The sequence below is a fragment of the Vanellus vanellus genome (genome assembly GCF_965231255.1).
Source record: "Vanellus vanellus genome assembly, chromosome: 2".
NCBI lineage: Eukaryota > Metazoa > Chordata > Aves > Charadriiformes > Charadriidae > Vanellus > Vanellus vanellus.
Window position 1 is genome coordinate 46,607,256 of NC_138906.1, and position 26,500 is coordinate 46,633,755.

Below are 26,500 nucleotides of genomic sequence, written 5' to 3' on the forward strand. Positions count from 1 at the left end.
AAGATAGTTATCAATCCCATGCAGGTCACCGAGTCAGGAAGATTGGCAATCTTGAATTAGCACATACAGCCACAGTCTGTGCCAAATATCAGAGCCAAATACATTGGTTTGAATGGCTCCTACATTTCTATAAGCAAGTTTTCTTCACCTCTTCATTTTCTGTCCCTTTATACTCTTCATCTACCCAGTGACCCAATGTTTCCAGCCCACAACACAAATCCTCTAGCATCTAATTTGGGATTATGCTTTAGAGGACATCTACAACATACGAACTCTAAATGAGCTCAGCACCAGGACCTCTGGCTACCCATGAAGCAATCCCTAAGCAAGACCCCGCATGACAAATGTAAAAAATTCCAACTTACAACTTGCAAAAGCAGTCACACACAAAGCGCAGGTCAACGTCTGCAGGAGGCAGTTTCTACTACCACTCAAAACGTTTTGAAGTGGGGGTCCACTCCTAAAAGCCACAGAGAACAGCAGCAGAGAGCTGTCCCTGCTCCATCCAAGGAGACAGGGGCTGCAGCTAATTCCTCACAGTTTCTTCCTGCCACTGCCAGAAGACGCCTCTCCAGGAGCTACACACTCAGCTCCTTAGGCACTGTTGAATTTTACAACACATTGTCAACACCTATGTCCCAGCCAAATACTTGACTCCTCTTTTGCAGAACTTTTTCTGATTAAACACTGGGAATGACAAGCATCTCTTTCACATTTATATACAGCTGTGCAAAAATCAAAATTTTCCATTTTTGTTAAAATGTTAAAACCTATGTGATGTTTGCCACAGCTAAAACCACATTAGTTACACATCATACTACAACAGTCATTAAAGTCACTCTCCCAGGAAATCAAAGCAACGACAGTAACTGATGGATCTTTATTCCTAATCCCCTGCTCTTCCCCCTAGCGCTGTCGGTATCACTGATCTGCCCCTCTATTATCATATCCCATTTTCATTGGTCCGACTGCTTTCTGGTTTGCAAATAAACAAAACGATAGTGAAAAGTCTGATGAAAGGAAGACATAAGCTCTTCAACAATTAGTAATGCATGGTACCAGTAACGAGTCAAAAAATCCACGGGCCGAAGTATCCCAAAAGGATTACAAGTATTCTTTCCTGAGGCTACACTTTACCATTGCTCCAACAGTTTGCCTGCTAATAAAATCAAACTAATAAAAGAATAATAAAGAAGCTAATAAAAGATTAATTTGTAAGTTGTGTTCATCTTGGGTTTATGACCTAAAGCTAGCTAACGTACGCTTAGCTAACATAGATTTGGGTTAAAATTTTTATTTTAGTAGACTGTCCATCTCCAAGATAAAAAAAGCAGTATAATGAATGCTTCCATTTGGATATCAAAAATTGTAACAATTAAAATAATGTAATTGTAGAACAGTAAGTTCCAACTATACTAATGTTTTCATGACTCATTCTCCCTGGAGATGGTCCTTCCTGCTCACAAAGAAGCTGAAGTGTTTTTCACCAAACAGTTTTGTGTATTTTGGAAAGCAAATGCAATGTTCCAGAGATCAATAAAATAATTTCTGAAGTGAATTGTCATATCTGTTTATGGCTGATAATCATAATTTTCACAGGCACTGTGCCACAGATGTTTTCTACATAATAATAAATACTGAAATGACGTTCCTTTACTCCTCTGCATATACAGCCCAGAACCAATCCCTGCATGCAGCACTGGAGCAAGGAGAAGTTACATGCTATCAGAAAGCAATTATGATCTTGAGACACCACCATTCAGTATTTTAATTCCCATCTACTTCTTTTCCAATGCATCCTAAGAAAAAAAACATTGATAAAAGAAAAAACACACGGAGATGTGTTTAGTTTACATTACAATCATTCACAAATATTAAAACCAGGACAACATAACATCCAACTTCTGCATTGCAAAGGGATCAGCTTATGATATGCTTTATACATTTTTGTAAAGCATTATCTACAGTACTAACTTTTCTGACAGAATATTATAGTGCTTCATCATCTTCAATAAGGCAATACATGTGTCTGCTTTTAAGCAAGAGACTATGATAATCATTCCATCAAAAAAATCTATTCTTTATCAAGAATCATTTGAGCAAGCCCATGTTCAGTCCTAAATGTTGGGGGTTTTTTTCCATTTCTGTAGAAGGATTTTGAAAGCAGAGAGCTGTGAACAACTCTTATCTTCATGCAGCTTCCAAAGGGAGGAAAAAAGGTGACAACACAGATGTATCTGTAGCCAAGCACTGCTTCCTTCTCAGCCTCACCACTGTGAGGATTTCCAAAGCATGTTTTAACTAGAAGCACCATTCTTTAGTTGACTTCTATAGGTCAGGGACAAGAGGAGGAAGCAGACAAGCGTATCAGAGGAGGAAAGAGTGAACTTGCTCAAAAGGAAAAGAGGTTTGATATGTATAAAAGAACCAAAACAACACTCTCAAAGACTTGAAAACTGCTTCCATAAAGCCAGATTAGTGGAAGCTTCAAGCAGATGTTAAAAATACCCAGTGAATAATGCATTTAGAAATTTAAAGGTATCTCCATGGCCATTCATTAATAAGGCAAGAAGAAACCTGATAAAATGGAATAAGGGCCTCCAAAGATCTGATAGCTATTCTTCCCGCTGTGGAGAAAAATTACACATCTGCCTCAACATGATTTGACAGCAAGTGTTGACCTCAAACTTTCAGGTATTACTACAGCTAAACTGCTAGTGCAGTTACCACTGAAAGGGGCAGGTTTGGACTATTTTCTCCACCATCTCTCCATGCTGTCTCTGAGGCCCATTTGACCTCATGGAGAGCCACTCCAGGGAGTTAAGCCAGAAGAGAAACAGAGATGTAGCCACACATACAGAATTTTCTGCTGATTTAGTTCCCCCAACTGCCTTTCCAAAAGGCTGGATGATGGTTATAACAAGCACAAGGGGCACTGTTTGAGTGGAAAGCAAGCAGGACAGTCCCTCACAGAGGTATGCAGTCACTAGGCTGGCTCAGTTTTAAATACGAAGCCTCAGACTAAACCAGAAAAAGGTTAGGTTTTGACCAGATCCATTTCACCCATCCTCCATTCAGGACAAAGAAGAGAGCAGGGCTTTACCACCAGGGGCTGCTGGAAGCAGAGTCCAGCTTCCCCTACATCAGTGCTCATCCGATTCCTCGGTGAGCTGCTCAGGTCACTTTAGCAGGATGCTGTTTTTTCTGTTTCTGATGCCCAAGCTAATAGAGAACCAGAAACACAACAGAGCCTGCACAAAGGGTGGCAGCAGAAGTAAGGGAATTGGATTGCTGTTTACAACTGCAGGGAATCAGAAGATGAGTTCAGCTGAAACATGAAGCCACACCATCCAATTTTTAGCAGCTCACTTGTGCAGCTCCAAACCAGAAGCTGGAACAAGGAGTCATCTACCTCCTTATGCTAGCACAGACCTAAGCTGACAGTAACCCATCTGAGCACAATTTAAGAGAAGCTACTTCACAAGATAAAGGTTTCTTTTCCCTGCCACATTCCTGATATGCACTGACAAATAAAATGGCCATATCCCAATCCAGCAACTGATCTACATGTTGGAATTAAGAGCTGGTATAAAAACCCATGAGTTTGCTTTTAGTAGTGCTTTTACAGCCACCATCATTAAACTGTCAAGAAAAAAGGGGTATGAAACAGAAGAACTAACAAGCCTGTGACAATTTATGGATATAAAATTATTCTTGGAAGTTACCACAGAAATTATGCATAAGCCTACTTCTTTTTAGAAGCATTTTATATCACTGAATTCCAATTTGACTAATCCTTTAATTAAAACTTGTACAATAATATTCACTTAGAATAGTCTAAAAAAAAAAAAAAAAAAAACCAGCAATCCTATCCAGACATAGAAGACTTTCTCCAATACAGTGTGATTTGGCACTCTGTGGAGGCTGAGCAATCTGTAATTAACCAAATGAGACTTGTATGGGAATACCAAGAACATTAAGGCTATCTTACAGCATGGGAATTATTTGCCAGAGAACATTATCCCTTTACTGCTTTTCTATCATTAAGATGTAAAATTTAATTAAAGAGAAGTGACAGACTTAGCTTGTGTTACATCCACTTGTTAGCTGTATCACTCACCTTTGGACCATTCATTAGGATGCAACTAAATTTAGTCATTAGTATACAACGTGGGTTTTTTGTTTTTTTTTTTTTTGGGGGGGTTTTTTTTTTTTTTAATTTCTGCTCTGCCTAATTTCCTCCACCACTCCAGTCCCCAGCTGAGGCTTTAAAGATAGCAAGGACAGCAAGCCATACAGTAGCATTTTAAAGCAGACAGTACCTCTGAAAAAGGAAACCAGTGCTGATCTGGATCCAGTGCAGGAAGAAGGAATGCTCTCCTATGAATATTTCACAGAAATAGTGACACACCTTCCACTTTTAAAAACATTCTCCAAATCCTCATGTTTTCCTATGAATCTCCATCCAATAATTTCTATTCAAGATTTCAAAAATGTGTTCTCTCTCCAATATGAAAGACCTGTAGCTAAGAGCTGCTTCACTGGTATTCTTGGAAACTTGCCTGGTTATCCCATTATTTTTCCCCAGTTCACCTATATCCCATTTGCATAAGATAAAACATACCCCTCACTGCATATTTTACACTTCCCATTCCACTTCATTCTCAAGTGTATAACTCCTAAAAAATAGCTATGAATTACTGCCTCTCGTTCTTCCTGTGAAAAAGATGAGTTTAGAAGAAGCTGGGAGCAAACACTCAGGCTCCAACTTTCCAGATGCAGAAACATGCCTGTTCCCAGCAGAGATAGAGCTTGGATTCTGTTCAAGCTCTAGAAGTATAAAACACAAGTATCTGTCTGCCGGTTCATGACAGCACTATGAAAGACAGACAATTGGCAGTTATCACTTACTACTCGAAGTACGGGGAGACAGGGGAAGAGACAGATCCAGCCCTGTTGCCAGTAGAATAACAGATCACATCATGACAGTCCTACCAATGGTAGGGCGATTTAACAAAATCCAAAAATACATATTTTTGTCAAGTCCTCAATTACGCAAAAGGAAGTCAAACATGTACCCTTTTCTGTGTAATTACAGACCTTCCTACACAATTCCAGTCCCTAACCCCAACACAAAAGAAACAGTAAGGTGGCTAAAATAGCAGTTTGCTTCTTTATGTAAACTTAAAATATTTTAAACAGCATGTTTCCACTCTCATGCTAATAATTATTATTATATTAAAGTACCTCCATCTACAAGAGAGAGAAAAAAAAAAATCACAAAGAAATGCAGCAGGTTTTGCTTCCCTTACCTCCTACCAGGCAGTGGTCTTGAAGTAAGAAACTTAGAGGAAAAGAAAAAAAGAAGTTACATAAATGCTTTTTTTTTTTTTTTCTAGTTTCTGGAATCTCTGTGAAGCATCACTTCCTTGTAACCAATATCTGATCTCCAAAGTCTAATCATTGTAGCATTAAAGCTTTTGATCACTTGCTTTTATAGAGAAAAGCAGAGAGAAGCTTTAAAACTTACTTGTAGGTAAAATCCAAGTTAGTACTATATGCAATACTAAAGTCAGGGAAAATCTGTCTCTCCGATAATACTCTGAGAAGATAGGAGGGGAAAAAAGGAAAAAAGTGTATTGAAAAACAAGAGACAAATCTTGTCAAAAGAAAGGTTCCTAGGAACAGGTAAGCACAACATTGCTTCAAGTACAGCATGCTTCTGGATTAAAAAGCAGAGTCATCAGCGGTCTCATCTGAAGCACATAAATACCCAACATTTACTGGACTGTTAAGCTTAGAAAATTTATATCTTCTGTATTTTTACTTGCTCTGTGGCTTACAAAAGTGGAGAATTAGGAGTGCTTCACTAGCAAAAACATCAACTGAAAAGTGACCTAGCCTGATTTTAGATGTAAATTTGTAACACTATACTATACTAAATGTATCCAAGCTAATTAAAATTTTTGACTGGCTGTACCAACCAAAATGAACCTATACTCTAGTGTCCTATGTCAAGTTTCTGTAACTGATCAGTCTTCCAAGAAAAATGCATGAATCATCCTCCTGCTGTTGGACATAAACTTTTGTTTAGTTCCTCAGTTCTCAGACAGTATAAGAATTAATTTTCCATTGCACAAATCTCTGACACCATATACACTCAAAAACAGTTCTATTACCTTGTCACAATACATTGTGGATGTCAAACATTTAAATGGGTTCCAGAAGTGACCAGAAAACTTATTGAGGAATAATTCACTGATGGCAATTGAGTATAAAAAGTCACTGTCTCTATCTAGCACAGAAAGTCCCTGAGTTGCAAATCAACAGCAACTGTACAAGTATTCCAACCAGGCAGAGTTGCACCTTTCTGAATAGTACTGAGCCACAGCTATATAAAAACAATTTATTTTAATTGTCATGCATTAGAATTGAAAGAGTACTGAAACACTGAAGTCACTTATTCTCCTTTAAAAAGGGTTTTAATTATACCATAAGTGTTTCCTGACAAGTCCACATCACTCAAAAAGAAGAAAAAAAAGTTGGTTTTATTTTACTTCACACACTTCAGTGAATGCCATTCTCCTCAATATACCATCCATCTTTTCAAAGTCCTACTTTCAAAGACACTCAGGATCATGACTCTGACTGCAGTTAATATAAGATTGATATTCTCAACATCTTGGGGCAGGGAGGAATATTTTCTGCTTGCAGTTATATGCATTATTTTTTTAATATAGCAAATAATTAGTCATGAGGAAAGCAATCTTTTTCATTCTTGTAAAGATATCAATAGAAGTGCTTGAAAGACTGAAGACAAGAGCAGGAGGTGGTGGTTTTTTTGTGACTTCGTATTAACACCAAAAGCATATTTAAAATAAATACAATAATAATTTATTTCTAATAGGGTTGGTTGTTAATTTTTAATACCTCCCACTTTCAAAGGGTGTTCTAGTTTAAAGAGATTCGGGTCATTTCTATTTGGACGCAGGGGACACCCTCAACCCATCATTCTACTATTTTTAAAGTCCAGATGTTTTTTTACCTGTCAAAAATATTTATCTGTTCGAGGACAAAAATTCTGACATCAGTTCCAAAGAGAAATAAATAATATAAATCTTCACATGATGACCTCTTCAGATTTGGTAAAGTTGAAGACTGACCACTGCTAACATCCACCTGACGCTTCTATAGTAAGAGCCATTAAATCTTGTAAAATGAAATAAAACTAATACCAGTTAACACTTTTAAGTACTAATCAGCACATCACACGGGTATTTATTAATAAATGTTGATCCAATCAACCATGTATTAACAGCATCCAAAATGCACTTCATTAATTTCTCATAAATAGGACAATGTTTATTCAGTAAGATTGCCCAATTGACTTAACTCTGCTCCAGTTAGTGAGGAATGACAACTTGCTGCTTTTATTCATAAACATCTAAACACCAGCCCACTAACTACAGCAGCCAGTCTATCATCCAGATCATGCTGTTCTCCACCTACACCACTTAAAAAATAATAGTTACTTCGCCCTCTTAATTATTTACCTTAGAATTACCTTCCTTGTGATGTTTGGCACAGGATCGAAGCTGAGTTATCCAGTATTGTTTCTCCTTTGCATCAGCAGCTAGAACAGAAACAAGAAAATGCAGGGAATCACACATAAACCAATACTCTTTTTTTGCATAAGAGAATGTAACGTGGTCAGGGCGGGGAGGAGGAAGATCATTTATTGGTTAGGGTGCACTATAAATTCTAATTTATGCTACTTAAATTAAGTATATATAAGTTCATTAGTACAAGACACCTAAATCTGAACTTAAGATGCTGTGGCCAGTTGGAAGAGATAAGCTTATGAGTCTTCTTCATAGTTATCTCCTCCAAGTGTTATTAAAAGCAGAATTACCTCAAAATTACTTTTTGTTATGTATTTATTTTTAATCTACTTTTACTTTACTCATCTTTCCTTGTGAAGGACAAGGGCCACAGCATGCCATTTAAATCAGTGAAACCTCTACACTCAGGCTGTCAATCAGCTAGCAGACAAGCTACCAGTTCCCCAGATCCTTTAGTACTTCTGTTTTAATGTAGTTCAACTAAATCTCTCTTTAAACCTGTGTGTCATTTGCATGCAACTTAAAGACACAAGAATGAAAAACACAATTTCCCCCATACATCTTTGGAAAACAGCTTTTAAAATTATTGAGAAGACTGTCTGCAGTCCATATCAGGTCACTCCTGTGTAATATTAATAAGTATAGTTAGGAAAGAAGTTTGGTTGTGTTTTTTATTTTTAAACAAAACACTACTACAGCAACCCTGATGAGGAATACCAATACAGACTGGATAATTTCAGTAAATATTTTCTCTTACTTCCTCTGCTATTAAGTATCTCAATGGTTATTGACTCAGCATAAAAATTATTTACTGATTTGAATCAAATTCATAGATCATGTTAAATTAAAAGCAGCACATTTTAAGTACCTTACAATCTCAAGTGATTGGAAAAGCTTGATAATGAAACCACAAGTGTTCATGATTTCTAGCTGTGCAAATTCCAAAACATTTTAACAGAAACTCTCCCTGGTTGTTCTTCTGTTTCAGTTCTACACATAAAACAGCAACACACTGTACCACAGGGGAGTCCTGCATACTCCGTCCTGCTAGCCAACTAATAAACTATGGTCAGAAAAAACTAACATAATTTTAAACTTTTGTTACTGTATTATATGTCACTTTTTTGTCAGTTTAGCTTTTTATAAACTAATTTGATATGAAAGTATCCTGATCAATCAACCATACTGAAAATACCTTAGAATCAGAATACTGCTTGTTTTTTTAAAAAAAAAAAAAAAAAAATTCCAAAGTAACTCTTACATACTCTATATTGCCTTTCTTACATTTGGGAGCAAGAAAAGCAAAATTTTGTGCTAAAGGTGCATCCAATTATTCCAAGACTGACAAAAACAGAGTATCTTAAGAGGCTTTCACTAGCATTTTTCCGTTCTCCAACCCATCAGCACATTCACTACTGCACATTATCTGCAGGGTGGTGGCAGGGGACAGCAATATTAGAAGTGAAATGCTGTGCTGTGGACAGCAATGAAAGCAGATTTTTCTTCCTTTGGAAACAAATAAGATATACTGTACACTCAAAATGTCACACTAACAGCTTATAGAAGGCATCCTGAGGTATCTTCCAGCCATGGAAGTCTATATATTGTAAATTCACACACATTTAACTCCAGATTACTGTTGCACTGTTTTATAATATAGCATGTAACAATACAGCTGTATAATCACTACTTTCTGACAGCATAAGGAAGTAAAAGAGAAATGACATTGGACAGAAGAGATGCAGAAGCGGTAATAATGGGAGAGAAGAATGACCCAGCTAGCACTTAAGCAGCACTGTACCTCTCAACTTATACATCTCTCCATTAGCAGAGTAGACCACCAACATGTGCGGCACTTCATCACTGGGTGATATTATAGCTCCAGCTAAAGACAAGGTTCCTCGTGGCTTCTGGTTTTTACTTTGTTCATTCACAAAATACTGCAGAATTCCCGTCTCAAAGTCCAGCACAAAGTACCTGTTCAAAGAAAATGTAATCATATAGTATTTCTGTTAATGTTTTTCATGTGTTTACTCAAAGAGGAGCACAGACTGATCATAAATCAAGATCATAAATAAAAAAATGTGGTTAAATTCATTTAACCAAAACTCAATTTTATAAGATTTTGGGTTTTGTTCCTTAGGTTTTGTTTCTCAAGGTCATTTGTGAGCTATTATTTTACTCATGTTTCTTTCAGATTAATGGTGAGTTTCACATACAAGACATAAAAGCAAGGAAACGAGTTTTTAATTGAAGAGGTTCCACTGAAGAAGTATGAGACTGCTGCTTTGGGGTGGTTGGCCCCTCCCCTTTCGTTTCCCATTTATAACCTTGAAAGGCATGCTAATTCCGCACAACTAGTCTTTTGAAAGGGCGATGCTGTTTTTGCAGAGGGTTGACCACAATTAAAGATGCCATGGTATTTTCATCTTTGTGATATTATTTCACATACAGATGTGGAGTGTAATTTTGAAAACTGGCCAATAGAATTGAACATTAAGTTCCCAATAATTACTAGGTAGGAAGTATGGACACCTGTGTCTAAGAAAACAATTAGGAGGAGAGAGAAGTAAGGTCTAAATTCTATTTGGTCATTCTGCTAACAAATTCTAAGAAGGAAAAAACATTTTTACTGCTAATCATATATTTAGGACCAGGAAATGCTCAGCCAGTGAAAATCCAGTAACCACAAAGATTTAAAAAAAAAAAAAAAAAGTTTTGACAAACGCAAGCCATTCCACAACAAACCAACTGCTAGGACTGCAAGATCATACAAACAAAAATAAACTAATTGCATTTTCCAAGTGCACTAAATGAAAGTTAAGATCTTTCAACTTAGTATGTCAGTCTCAAGAGTTAGAAACGTATTTTTTTTTCCAAATAAACCCATCTTTCACAACAGTACAGATATTAAATTCAGTTAAATTCAGATCTTTAATTCTGTTCTGAACATAGAACAACTATTTAACACTTAAGTGACATTTTTTCTTCCCCCTTTTTCAATATCCCCATATGCAGAACGCCTCCAACCTTTCCCATGACAAAGTATTTCCAGGATTGTCTTCACAGCCTGTTGAAGTTACTGGTGTTCTTGTGCTCATCTTTTTTTTTTTTTTTTAAGCTAAATAAACCTGGACATGATGCAAGCAATCATTGCCTAAGATTTACAGAGATTTGGACACTTTGCTTGGGCAACCTTCCTTTGCCACGTTTAGGCATACTGCCACCACCTCTGCACCAGAACAAAGATAAAATTATCTTCAAAATATTACAGATTAAAATAATTTGGGACAGGTGGTGTTAATCTAGTGCATCACTACACCCCTCACTTCTGCTCTGACTCCATCTCCCACATCTTCCATAAGTGCCTCTGCATCCCTTCCCTCACAAAACAAATGGAAAGCCTCCCTTTTATAATCCTGAAGCACGATCTCTTCACCTTCCCTCTGCAGTTTACCTTCACCACAAAAAAAAAGGACAAGAGAAATGGCAAGCTGAACGCCAACCACCACAGTGTTTTCAACAGTAGGGTTAAAAAGGAGGCCCTAAATGGAAATGGCCAAAATTTCAGAAGATTACTTTATTGACCTGTATTATACCAGTCCATAACCTTGCTGTTTTGTTTGACTTTTAAATGATTTTATAATACTGTTCTCCCACTTACAAAGCATTTTTTATCTTCAGGTTGCTTAGCAGGGAAAGATGATGCACTTAACTGCAGGTGAAAACAGCAGAATTGGAAAACGCACAATAAAAAAAAAAAAAGTCAGACTTGCACATTTCATAGTAAAGGTGAATTTTGCTCATTCTCAGTTTTCCTTGTCCATTTTAGGAATAGCTGTTACATATTCAGGATAAAAAGCAGAGCACTAAAAGTAATGCTGTACCCCTGAGAAAACAATACAGTAGCCTGACCCTAAAGCTAGCACTTCTCCCCATCCAGCTCACAAGTTTTTAGCAATCTCTTTGGGTTTAGCAAACAAATCTAGGCTTCAGATGCAGTGATGTCCATTCTGAGCCTGTGCCATCCTCATTATAATTTCATTGTCCTTTTATTGTTCAGGTATAAATCATTTATTTCAGCTTTTGTTATCAGACCATCTTTTATCGATTAGTACCTTGGAAGTCATCATTGTGGCTATTGCAGTACAGGTCTACAATTAACAACAGGAAGAACAACAGTTAAAAAAAAAGAAAAAAGAAAAAGAAAGAGACAAGAAAAATCATCTTTCCTTCTCCTATCAAGACCAAAGGATTTGGGGAAAAAAGTTCCTCTGAGTCTATTAGAACAGAATCTATTACGTTACATAAACACTATGAGCACTTCAACTCAGAAACCTTTGCATGCTAGACCAGCAAAGCACTCCCAGAACGACCGTAAACTCCACAAAGATGAGCTTTGCATTGCCATAAAGCTACCCCAGGGAGGGAAACCAGCCATTCAAGTACAGAATACACGTTTACCAGCATAATAACATCAGAGAGCAACGACTTCTGACAAATCCAAATGTGCCGAGACAGCATCCTTCCACATCCTTGTTATCACAGCTACAGCAGTAGTGTTAACTTGTCCTTCTAGCCAACCATAACCTATTTTATACAGTCTCAGGAAAACCCAACATTATCACTGGCCTTGTACCTTCAGTTTTCAGTACTTGCGATGATGTCTTAGTTGCCTGTAAAAGCATGCAATATATTTCCAGTACAACTCAAGCAGTAATCTTAAAGAAAAAACAACCAGTTCTCACAGGCTTTCACATCGCCCTTTTCAAGCATCCTGCCTTCCTTCTTGTCCCAGATGAACCAGCATCTATGTCTGCCAACTTTGAAAGTCGTAACAGAAAAGAAAATTATCTACAGAAATGTAAGTCCCAAATGCCCAACAAAAAATGGTTGAGTCAACAAAACAGCTTTCCTGTGACTCTGGAAAGCTCGGGAACTTTTCACAGGCAGCCAGACCATGATACTGTTCATATTACATGGAACCAAGTATTTGCTTCTCAAGGGTTATGGTTTGATGCGCAACTTCACTCTTCACATTTCGCACAGTGGTATCACAGAAAAAGAAAGACAGAAGTAAACTGCACAGACAACTACAGTCTCTCTCACAAGAGAAGCAAGGGGATAATGCACTCTGAAAACTGCTAAAAGGATAGGAAAAACCAGCAGAAGGAATAAGGAATTAAGTGTTAAATCATGCAGCGCAAGACTTCATACAAAGGAGGGGGGAAGGGAGGACCAGAACGAGAAAAGAAATGAAGCAGCTTTCAAAAACATTTTCTTGCATCACAGAACAAGTAATGACGCAGTTCAGACCATCACAAAAACTCAGAAGAAATGGAGACCAGATTCTTTCATTAACTGAGGATGGAAAAGCATTATATATATATAAAGCAGAACAGAAGCAAGAGAATGGTACGTGTCCCATTTTAGAAGCCCCATGTAACTGTATCAAAAGGACAGGGATATCTTTTAACTCAAGTTCCAAAAGTCGTTTCTTCTACACACCAGGGAAGTAACAGCACTAACCTCTCTAGAACTGATTAATCTTGCCAACTTATCCTGTATTTCTCTACTGGCTTTGCTCACAGAGAGCATGTTTACCCGTGATGTCATATTTCTGTAATTAATTTACAGACTAACAGTGATGAAAAATAACATACTCTTTAGAGAACAGTCAGGCAGGAGGTAGCAGAGTCATGTCGTACTAGACATACAAACAATTAGTGCTATACAGAAAATATGAAATAACTGTTACTGACAGACACTTCCAAAAGACAGTTAAGTTTTCCTGTTATTCCAAAATGGGTCAAAATCATTATTTTTTTTTAAATTAATACTTATTAAAAAGTCCATCTAATGGTAAGCTAGAAAATTACCACTTTAACACATTTTAAGCAGTTTTAACTGCTTAAGCAGTGTTCAAAGTAGACACGTAAAATTACAGACAAGAAAAAGCACACAATTTCACAAAAGAAAAGCCTTGGCTAATGGATTTTTCACTTTAAACTCAAACATATTCAGAGACTACAGGCTTCCCACTCCTCTGGCCCAGCCTCCCTCAAGCTCCTGGGATTCACTGGGATACTCCCCTCTGCCATTCCAAACAAATGCAGATGCATTACCAACTGACATCAATTACAAGCTAAAACATTCAGCCACACCCAGCAAACTAGGATTTTATTGCTGTTCCATCAAGTTTAAAAAATAATAAAACAAGCAGTCTGACGCTACCAGAATTTTTTTTACTCATGAGTTTATCAATATGGCCTGATGACACTTTGTTTTACTTCCCCCATTTCAAAATCAGTGCACTCTTAGAATAAATCCTAAGTCTTATAAATTCTGTAATCATCTGTCTTCATTAAACACTCATCATGTTTCATTCCTACCTCCTTTATCCATCCACTTTGATAGCCATTAAAAAAAAAAAAAAAGTCACACAGGACAAGTATGACATCCATTAGGAAGCATAACTATGTTGCCTTCTGAATTCTTGGAGGGGAAGACAGAGACTCAAACACTGTACTAAGAAACTATTGCAACTGGATTCTGCATTCACTGTTATGATCATTTATTATAGTGATAATTATAAAATAGTAATAATTATATAATATTATAATATTTTGTTATTAGTTCTGTATTCAATAAGAATAAGAAAAAGCAACTACTATGTTTTAAAAAGTGATAAAATGCTGATAGTATAGTAGGAGATGACAATGGTCTACCATCAGATATTGCTAACAGAGAACAGCAGCTATACACATCTTCAATGAGAAAATTTGACATTTCCAGCACTATCCCATTTTAAGGCAATTAAAATAAAAAATTAAAAAGACACCCAAAACTATCAGAATTACACAATATGAACATTTCCCATGTAAATTACTCACTTCACGAATTTTCATTTTCCCATCCCCAGTCAAATTAAGCATTTCCATATTCTCCAGTGGAAATGCATAGCTTTTAAAAGAAATTATAGAGAACAAATCAAAACATTTCGAGGCATTTCAACATTCAATTGCACATCTATAACACGGTGCACTGCTCACTGAAGCTGTCACTCAGATGCAAGCCTGCAATGCACCCAGAGGTGTGTTCTCAGCAGAAAAAACACCTCTTAAAACAACTTTCTTCTCTCCCCTTATTCTGAACACATCTCAAAATAAGTTTTCACTACTCTGTAATCCCAAGAAGTTTTCAAGGTAGGACTGCCAAATCTTTCCATTGCGTAATGTATTCCTAGTGATTTGAATTCTCCCCACACCCTTCTTCCCCAGTTAAGTCAGTTTTCTGGACCAGATTTTGTTTGAATTCATAATGTGATAGAAGTTTTTATATAAAGACTTTTGCAACTGGACAAACGCAATCCCAGTCAAATCTTCAATTACGGACTCAGTCTGCTAAAAAAAAAAAAAAAAAAAAAAAAAAAAAAAAAAAAAAGACCTCTTTTGGAAAGCAACATTGTATTAATTACTTCCTAGGGTTCATAAACTAGCCTACATTGGAATCCATGCTTCATAATTGGACTGTGTCTAATCCCAGAACTCACGTTTAAAATTGGTATGGATGCTCGAATACTGCACAGTAGCATAGAAAAATCCTTTTCCTAAAGACAAAACCTTCCATAATCTCCAAACAATATAACAGTTTTCATTATATGATGACCTAATGTAGTAACTGCTTCTGGATGGAGAGGCATGCTGGGTTTCTAGAGCAGGCTAGCCTTGGTTTCAGCTTTTTGGGAGGTTTTTCTTTTTTCCCAGTTACTTTCTCATTGACAGGCAGAGGAGCTTTTATCTCTAAACACCACTTCAGATCATCCACAGACACTTTTTCTTCTAAACCAGTCTCATAATACGTACTTTATGATCTACTTTTTATTTTGCTTTAGGCATAAAAATGCAAATTGTTCAGATAAAATATGTTGATTCAAAACAGCACAAAGTCTTCACCCTGATTTAAAACCTTGGTAGGCAACGTCACCTTCTCTATCATATTAGAAATGTAACAATTCACGTATTTCCCCTTCTCAGACTTTCTTATTCCAGACAATGTGACAAATACTATGTTCCACTACACATTTCAGCATCAGATTAGCTCAAGAACAGACGCAGCTCACCAACAGAAGAATTTCACTACCTTCTCCTTCTACCACTTTGTTCTCAACATTTTTTAGTTTCCAAACACATGTTTTCCTTTCACTTCATTCTGATTTTCATCCAGTCACTGCCAGAGTGTGTTCATCAGTGATTCCATAATCCTCATTTTCAAGAATAAGGAATCCAACTATTCTATAATTCTCTTTTTTTTTTTAGTTAAAAAAATACTAGAAAAGAATTATAGTACAGAAAGTAAATGACTCTGTCAAAGAAAAGCAAAGTTTATGGTTCCAGTAGCTGAATGAGATGTCACATATATTTCATTTTTAGGAAACCGTACCTTATTAAGCCATCTTGGAGATGACATTTATGCAACTGCTTAATTCTTTTTTTCCCCTTTTACCTTGAGCCATAAGATTAATGGAATTATTCGTGCCAATAAAGATAAAGCATGGCATACACATTTGAAAGTCAAGGACTTTATTATTAAAAACCATCTCTAATGTTGACATGTAAAGACAGGTGGTTGGGACAACATGCTTACATTCCAGTAACTGTTTAATATCCTTTATGCATTGAGGTTCCTCAATTTATCATTTTCTAACATAAGAAAATGTAAGAACCACAGCATTCATTAAAAGTTTTACTGATTTTGAGCATATCTGAGTGAAAACTAGATTTTTAAAACAGTAATCTCTCTGCATTATTATAATTGCATATCAGTCAGGCTGAAATACAATTTGCTGGATAGTTTTAGAAGCATTCCACATCAAAAATGGAGATAAGAAATAGAGGAAGTATTATCCACAGCTAATATATGGAGTGCTTATTTCTGATCGTCATGCCCTTCATGATTTTAACATCCACAGAATTCTCACACATAAAATCTTAAAAGAAATCTCTTCCTGTTTTGTCAAGTTGCAGCCAATCTTTAAGTTTACAAGCAAGCCCATTTTAAGAACCAAAATATCACTTCTTTCTCAGCATCTGCAGAAGCTGCAATTCCTACAGACCAGCTCATCAGTTCATCAACTTCTGCTTGCTATGCCAATCACTTTCAATGGTCTGAAATTCTAGATAATGAGCAATAGACATGCTGCCCAAATTTTATTCAAGTAAAGAGAGACTACAGTAAGGATAAATATTAATATTAGTTTTCTAATCTCAGAGTTGCTTAGGGGTTGCTTTTTAGGGAGGAAAAACAGGCTTAAAAGTAATGCTTCCATTTTAACCCATCAGGCTTGACCCTGGCTTGAACCCATTCATACAGATTTGTGGAAAAGTACATTCATCATACTAATCTATGCTTTAGCACAACATGGCCACATTGAGGGGTAACAATTGGAATTTAGGAGCATACACACAAACAAAAGGTACACAGTTGAGGTTGATACCATAAACAGCACTTACTGCTCACATCCCACCAAATTGGCTGGCTGCCTAATGCTACTTTGTGCCATTTAGTAGTCCTTGCCACCTTCCTTTTTATTTGCTCTCAATTCACTACTACTTAATAATTAAGCAGACTCCAATTTTTGTATTGCGGATCAGAGAGAAAAGGCTAGCAGACATAATTGGGGGAATAAATGGGCCAGTGCAATCTTAATTCTGGCAATGTTATTATCCAGCTCAATTCAGGTCACAGATTAAAAATGGAGCTTCCAGATAGGAAAATACATTTTCCTTCATAAGAAAAACAACCAAGACATAAACCAAACCAAGAAAAGAATACTTTCATTACATACAAATTATTAGAAGTGACACAGAAGGACATTAAGCTTTAGAAAGACACACTTTATGTGATTCTGAAACAAGATACAGGAAACGTACAAGAGACCACTAGTTACGCACACCAACTCCATTCCACACCTGAGAGGGAGGCAGTGCTCTGTATGACACAAGACTGGTGCTAAATTGGTTCTCACTGAAGCCAGGTCCACAGGATCATAATTTGCAGTCATGTGGGCACCTAAATGAAGGAACCTGCCTAGCTTATCCTCTCTCGATCCCACCTTTCCACCCTCTTCAGAAGAAAAGCTTTGCTCCTTTGAGAAAGTAAAATTAGAGACCTACTTTGGAGCCTGCATGGACAACTGCTTCTCCTTCTCGTCAGGTCTTTACGCAGTATTGGTCTGACCCAACTAGCAAAAAAAAAAAAAAAAAAAAAAAAAAAAAACACCAAAACCCACCAATAAACAAGGCAGCTATCAGAAGTCAATTTTCTCATTTTCTCTCTTTTCCCAAAATCTAGCTAAACTGGGTTTTATATTGAGAAGTGTAGATTTTACCTAGTCATCCCAAGAGGATGCAAAGGAGCAGAATCCATGTACTTTGCTTAGTCACCGAATATTCTAGTTGGAAAGTACCTTAAGAAGTACCTTAAGTCTATTCAGAGAAACAACTATTAGGAGAACCTATACACAGACTAGGTGAGAAGTAGTAAGTAAATGAGAAAAAGGGATTCATTTGCTTTCATTACCAAAACAAACCACCTAAAAAAAACCAATTACTAAACATTGAGGGGGAATAACTAAAAATTGGAAAAAATACCCTGAGTTTCTTCCCCAAAACAAAGAAAATACATATATAAAATGAGACATTCGATTACGTCTAGCTTGTGAAAGCAGCTTTTCCATATTACCTTTGTATTTCTCTCTAACTCACATTAGCAGTTGTCAAAACTGCTGCTGAGCAAATAGTTGCATCACTACAAAGTTTTAAACATCTCCCAAAACAATGCCAGTCATACCAGGAATCTTACTACCTATTCTTTTCTGTAATAAAAAACCACAGCAAAATTGTAAGTGATACAGAAATATCTGACCTTCCATAAAAACATGTCGCTTTTTTGCTTGACGCTTTCTGCAATGAGTTCCATAAGATTTGACAGGTTTGGCAAGCACACTTCACATCAAAAATTGCCTAGTGCCCAGCATCAGCTCATCTTCCACAAAGTACTTAGAAATAAATAGTTTAGAAGATGTTTAACATACCAAAAATACAACTCTCCAACAAGCCAAATAACAAATTTCAGAAAGCCTGAAATGCTGAACCGAAGTGCACCACACACTAAGAAAATTTAAGCATCCCACAAACCTATTTGAAGGAAAGGCTGCACTGAATGTAGCCACTGTGAACACAGCTGCTCAGAGCACTAATGAGTCCAACAGTGACTGACACTATTATATATTATTCTTTCAGCAGTCTCTACTTAAAGTAGGGACATGCATACACACACAGAGAACACATTTCCAGGAAGGTCATATGTGAAGACAGCTCAATAATGAAGTGAAATTTGACCAAGGGCGATATTTTACAAAGATTTCTGTCTGCTACTTGCCACATTCTGCAGGAGACTTCAGACTGAAAGAAGATGTGGCCTTAGCTTGGTCTTTCTGGTACTTGCTATTACAACATCCATAAATGAATCAAATATATCCATTTGCCAGCCTGGTTCTCATGCAAAATAATGAGAGTGCAGCAAATTCAGTCACCCCCCACATAATGCCCCCACAACACACACTCACAGGTAGCCTGGAATTGCTGGGTTTGTATCAGCACTGCCACACAACAACGTTTAAAGAACACCACATCCCACTGAATTTGCGTGAGTCAGCCACGTCTAAATCACAATTTTATCTCAAAATACTATCATCCATAATCCATATTCTCTACAATTTGCAGCTACTAAATTTTGGCAATGCCAAACATACACACCCACAAAAGAGGCTGCTGAACAAAAAAAATCTATTCAATTGAAATACCCCCACAGCCCTCCCCTTCACCTTCAGCAACTAGGGCCTGCCCTCTGAACTACATTAAGAGACACGGATACTATTACTAGAAGGACAGAAAATGTAGGAAGGAAGCAGTAAACCCTCACACACTCATACATACCCCGTGTCTACTACACAGTATCTTCCACTGGCCCCATCCTAAACTTTTGCATTAATTCCCTCTTATGATGTACCAACGATGAATCAAACCCTTATTTGCAGAGGTAAAGTTGGTTTATGTTTCTCTAACTTGTCCCTCCCAACTCTTCCTCTCTCTTCTCCAACAACTTGTATTCCTCACTGGTAAGAATTAACCCTACCTCAACGCAGCACTACTGTAATATCCCATCTAGGGGAGGCACCTTCATACATCAAACATCTGCAGATTTTCAGAGCTCTCTTTTGCTGCCAAAAATTACAGACTGTGTACAGAAAAACACTCAGCTATGAGACAACAAATACAACCCTGAGTTTTTATGCCAGACCTGATGCTAGTTAGGATTTCACCTGGAGATAAAATACTTTGAGGGACTGAAACATTAATGAAACAACTAATACAGGCACAGAGAGTGACCCTGAACAACATCACGAATGCTGAGGAAGAGGCAATTGTTGGATGACAAACCAAGGGGTGGCCCAAACACCTCCAGGTAGGAATATCAGGCAAACCATTCAGGTAGCCAGACCACAAAACAGACTGCCAACAGAAGTAGCTCAAATTACAAGACGACTCTAGCTTCAATTAGAGTGACTGTAGAGTAGTTCAACTACTTTAAGTGCTGCTTTTTTGCTCAATTTAAGAGAACGGAAATTAGGAATACCATTCAAGTCATATCTTGAGCCAATAACACAGACAAAAGGAGTCTACTGTCTCAGCCTGAAGTATTTGGGCTGCATGTCTCCAAGTTAAAAGCAAGGGTAATTATCTATGTAGGTGAACCCTAATGAGTCTGTTCCTCACAGGTGAATACAGTCCCCTGCACAACAGTAATAGCCTGTAGTGCTAAGTCACAGAGCTTCAGGGAGTTGACCTGCATATAAATAAAAAAGAGTTAATGTCGATGCAAGCAAACTGGCCATCCGAGGTCTTTCCAATTCATTATTACTGCTTACTGGAAACCAAGATTGCTTTAAGACAGACTGTAAAAACCCCAAAGTCACAGGAAAGGTACCTTAAGTCATGCAACTGAATTGTAAATTCTACGCTATGCAATCTGCAGTATTTTATATATACTAATTATTAAAAAAAATAGCTAAATCACTAAACTGTTTTCACTGTTACCTAGCTCTTCCCTCATTTTTGACTATTAAACATGAAATAGAAAAGGTTAGACAGGATTCATAAACTCTCTTAATAAAAATGTCACCAACCTAATAGTTTTCAATAGAAAGATGTTGCTGAAAATTAATTAGCAGTCACATGTGTAATGGTTTATGGAGACAGAACCTCAGTTTTACTATGACCACTCTGCTGCCAACAAGGACAATTTACAGAGGAAATGAAGTGAAGGGATGAAGGAGTAGACAAGCAGAACAGTTTGGCAACAGGAAGTGCTAACAGGTTTTCAGTAAATTTACCTAAAACTAAGTAAACAGAAATATGAAGAATCATTTGACACTACAGTCAAGAGTAATGAACTCTACTAGCTGGACTTCCAACCACCATCCAGAGCAAAACACTCTCCCACAATGGACTATATATATGTAATATAGGCTAATTATTAGGTTAGTGAAGATTGATTTTTTTCCTACTTCTCACCAAAATTAGTTCATCAACATCTCGAACACAGCCTTAAAGAAAAGAATTAGTCGATTACTTCTTCCAAGGCTTATTAGGTGACTGACAGAAAAGCCAACATCAGACCACACCATGACAGTACATTCATATCATTCTCTGAAGCTACACAGAGCTACGCTTTCTCCTGACAGCTGCATAGTTTCAGTAGACTAAGCAAGTACATACTGGAAGCAGCAAAGATGTAAGTGGAGTACTTAGTAAGAAAGATATCAACACCCAATATATACTTAGTTTAAGATTTTTTCATCTTTTTTGGCCAGGTTAATTTTCTGCCATTTTAGTGAGCTGAATTCCATTACCATGCAACCAACTGGACACCCGAGTCACGGCAAAGTACAAGGGAGGAAGGAGCAGTGACAAATATGCAAGGAGGTTGCCCCCCTTTTGTTGACAACATGTTCTTAATTCAGTTCAAGAAACCTCATTAAACCATACCCTCTGAGGGCTATTTTAATGACATAGTACTTTATTGTATTTATCAGCAGGGATAAAACTGTAGAGAATTCTGATTCTTCAGTTACTCTCATTTGATCTTTTCTAGTTCCAACAAGTATCAGAAGTGATAGTGTATGGTCTGAGGTTTGAGGGTTTATTTTTCAATTACAGAAGAATAACCATAGTACTCTTTTCTCATTCATTTCTGTTTTATACCATATTCTTGTTACCACCTGCTAATATAAAAACCTATGTATATGGTAAAAGTAAACCTACAAGTGAAAATGCAAATCTACTATATTTTGTGCATTCGACACTCTCAGGCATGCTGTGTACAGGTCTAGTTATATCACTACTGCTATTCTTAAAGGTCACCAGCAGGCAGAAAAAGCACCATATTTGTTCCTTCATGATTTATGAGAGAGACCTAGTATGCTCTCCTCCGGTCATATCAGCCTAGAGATATTAGCTGCATCTTTCCCTAGTCTTTCTGGAAGAGTAATGTGCCAGAAACACTACCACAAGATAATAAATCACAGAATCATAGAATGGGTTGGAAGGGACATTAAAGATCACCTAGTTCCAACCCCCCTGCCATGGGCAGGGACACCTCCCACTAGACCTGGTTGCTCAAAGCCCCATCCAACCTGGCCTTGAACACTTCCAGGGACAGGGCATCCACAGCTTCCCTGGGCAGCCTGGACCAGCATCTCACCACCCTCCTAGTGAAAAATTTCTTCCTAATATCTATTCTAAATCTACCCCCTTCCAGTTTGAAGCCATTACCCCTTGTCCTATCACTAAATGCCCTTGTAAAAAGTTCCTCTCCAGTTTTCTTGTAGGCGCCCTTCAGATAAATAGATAAACAAAAATTCATTCAAGTAGAGCAAGCATTCAAAAGTATACAAGAATCTAAATGAGACTGTAAAGGTATTCCATCTTTTGTATGTGCTTTCTCAGAACATATTTTTGCATTCTTAATCTTTAAAAACTTCTGACATGTAATATAATAATATTAAAAGTCACGTTTCACTGAATACCTGCAGGCTCCAAATTACAAGTGCCACTAATGCATGCAGTGGCAGGAGAAGCTGTTATGTCTTCCCGTTGTCTGCTCCTCTTCACTTCATTGCCAGCGATCACCACCCCTGCAGAGCAGTAACCCTACACCAAAGTCCCATGCTCAGTCAAACTAAGACTGATGAACTGATGGCAGAGGATAGTGTATCACTCTGCCACGTTATGAACAACAGCAACGGATGGCACTATCTCACAAACTCTACCAACAATGGTTAAATGACTCAGGAAAAGGCATAAGTGGTAAACAAGTGATCAGAAACAGGCCTCGGTTGAGTATTAACTGAGACTAATGATCACTTCCCTCTCCCTCAGAAACTGGTGTGCTAGGCTTACCGCCACATGTCAGTTACATTTTCATATCTTAGATTTTCTTCACAAAAAACAGCACAGTTAACCTCACCTCGTGTCTACAGCTCAGCTGCTTGTAAAGTCTCATCCAAACTTAGGGCTCACCACCACTCCTCTTCCCTCCTTCCTCCCCTGCTGCACGGTCACAACCCACCCCTTGGATCCTCTCTAGTGCTCATCAAACTCAGTGGGGCCTAATTCAATTTGCAAAAGTGAATTGGGGGGGAGGGGGAAATATAGATGGAACAGACAGTTGGGAGAGGGTCTCCCTCATTCAGCAATAAGAATGCGAAACAGAGGCTCATCTTCTGGTCTGGTACTGGCAGCAACTGGTACAAGCTACCACAAAAGCAAAAGAGGTCGTTTCAGACACCATCTACCAGCTCAACCCAAACCACAACATACATTCATGATAATTATAGCAGCAGGCAACAACTGGAATATGTGAAATAATTTGGAACTACTAAATCATTATAAAAGCCTACGAAGACAAAAGCCATGTTCATTTTTTCCTCTTAACTATGCAATAATTTTTACATTTTCTTCTCCTAATCTGCTTTTCAAAACATTGTTATTTGTTTGGATGAAAGTCAGAGATGTTTAATTCTGTGCAAGTTACTGATAGGAGACTCTGAAGAACATGACATTCCTCTGGAAGCTAAAATCCTTCCAAAAATTATATTTAACCTGATTTACATTTGATGCATTTCCATGGATGAAGTCTTAGGAAATCAGCACAGACATCCTCTTATAATTGCTTGCATTCTATGTGAAAAATTCCATTCCAGAACTACTTAATTGAAGAAAATACATAAAGTAGCTCTGGTATTTCTCAATACATACAATTGCTTTATGACCAGTAAATTAAAACAAAACAAAAAAAAAGTTAAACTTTAGATACGAGTCCTTTAATCTCTAAATCACCTACTTTTAGATAGAAATACATCTTGCATGTTTACACCACAGTCCACAGCCATGGTGCAATTAAACAGCAATTGTTCCCTCAAACCCTCAGTAAATTGTTACATCAACATAATTGCACAAAGTGAAAAAAGCTACCCTTAGAAAGCACAAGTAAAAATCAGTTGCAATTTCTCACTCTCCGTCCTCAAGAATTGCTGATTCGCACTTTAAAAACCTAGTTCAGCTGAACTAGCCTTTCCTTATTTGGTGTCACATCAGAACTACTGCTGTCATCTTCATTTCTTTGTTCCCGTCACTGGCCAGTAGCAGTACTCAGGACCACATCCCAGTATAGCCTATACAATAACAAGAGTTGTAGTCAGCTGAAGAATAAAGCAGCCAGATCAGTCTGCGGGTAGAATAGGAACTTTGCAGAGCCATCCATCCAGCAGGAAAGAGATCCATCTCCTCAGCAGCTACAAGCATTACATGGAAATCACTGGCCAATATTTTCAGCTGTAGGTCTGCGACGGATACACGTGACCCCTGGCCATACTTTGGTTCACGTTGACAAAGGAGGAACAGGCCTCACCCTGTGGTGAACCCAAGAGCTGGAAAGCTCCTGGCTCACGTACAAGGGAGTGAAGGTGCCTTGGAAAAATATTTCACAGAATCACAGGATGGTAGGGATTGGAAGGGACCTTCGGAGATCACCTAGTCCAAAGCCCCTGGCAAAGTGGGTTCACCTAGAGCAAGTTGCACAGATGGTTTTAAAAGGTGGTTTCAAAACCCCAAAATGCAAGATAACCAAAGTACAGAACGAGATACCAGAGCTAAAATGAAGACATCTATCTTGTCTATACTATTGACTAGCAGCCAACTACTTCACTCTGTAAGTATTACCATCAGGATGGGCCCAACCGGACCTCTCCCTGAACTGCACTTGGACTGCACACCAGGTGACTCTCCCCTTGAGCAGGACGCCTCTTAAGGTTTGAGATTCTTTACATGAGACTAAGAGATCCTTCCTTACCTAAGGCAGAGAGATCCCTTACCCACAACAGATCCCTGGTAACTGACTGATAGAGTGCTGAATTAATACTAATGAAACACTACTAATCATAGAATCGTAGAATCACAGAATGGTTTGGGTTGGAAGGGACCTTACAGACCATCTAGTTCCAACCCCCCTCCCACAGGCAGGGATACCTTCCACTAGACCTGGTTGCTCAAAGCTCCATCCAACCTGGACTTGAACACTTCCAGGGATAGGGCATCCACAACTTCCCTGGGCAACCTGTTCCAGCATCTCACCACCCTCACAGTAAAGAATTTCTTCTTAATATCTAATCTAAAACTACCCTCTTTCGGTTTAAAACCATTACCCCTCATCCTATCACTACACTCCCTGATAAAGAGTCCCTCCTCATCTTTCCCTTAAGCCCCCCTTTAAGTACTGGAAGGCTGCTAGAAGGTCTCCCTGGAGTCTTCTCTTCTCCAGGCATAACAACCCCTCTCAGCCTGTCTTCACAGGACAGGTGCTCCAGCCTTCTGACCATCTTTGTGGCCCTCCTCTGGACTCGCTCCAACAGCTCCATGCAGCCACTCAATTATATTATAAATATTGTATAGATAATTCCATTAGACATAAACCGTTGTCTGAGACTAAGATTGAACCTAGACACACTTAGGCTCTATAAAGAGTTAAGAAAGCAAGGGGATCCACTCTGAACCTCATGACTCAATAGGAGGGTCTTCCTTACTCTTTGCATCTCTATGAATCATTCTAATTTGATTGTAACTCAATTTTCCTTTATATGTTTCTTCCATGCAGTAATTAATAAGGTGAACCTTGCCATCAAACTTACTGAACTTTGTAAAACCATTGGTAAACCTTGTTAACTTTCATCGAATTTACTGAACTCTGTCAAATGATTATTTTACCTCAATAAAACATACTGTCACTTCTCTCTTTTGAGTGAGGTGCATTCCACTCATTCACAACAAGGTCGCACACATTAGTCATCATACATAGCAGTCCTGACTGGACAGCTTGTCCAGCACACAGAGAAGCTCACTTGCTGCCCCATTATCAACTCTCAACTACTCCAAACTCCTGGAAAGTAAGCTTTTATGCAGTTACACACAACAACTTTCTCCCAGGCTGAAAACACAGCTTCTCCCACACTAGCAACTACTTTACTAATACAAATCTTAGTTGGATGGTCAAAGAAAACAGAACAATTCACACCACTCAGCACTAGCAGTCCTGCCAAATTAGTTTCCACTGTACTTAGCACAACATAAATTTAAATTTTAAAATTATGAAAAATGGTATTTTTCAGGAGTCTCCTACATTATATACGTTTCTGCCAAGTCCCTTGTTACATCTTACTGAATTAGAGAAGAGTCATATTGGCTGATCAGCTGGCAAAC

At 37.9% G+C, this 26,500-nt stretch overlaps 1 protein-coding gene across 1 annotated transcript in view; it reads right to left on the bottom strand.

The window, feature by feature from the left end:
* OSBPL10 (oxysterol binding protein like 10) overlaps positions 1–26,500 on the bottom strand; it is a gene marked incomplete at both ends in the record, with an annotated part of 117,472 nt that overhangs the window by 73,059 nt on the left and 17,913 nt on the right. Inside the window, 2 exons of the mRNA XM_082479009.1 lie at positions 7,554–7,633; positions 9,424–9,599. Coding sequence (XP_082335135.1) covers positions 7,554–7,633; positions 9,424–9,599 — 256 coding nt within the window. The remainder of the gene's footprint in view (positions 1–7,553; positions 7,634–9,423; positions 9,600–26,500) is intronic.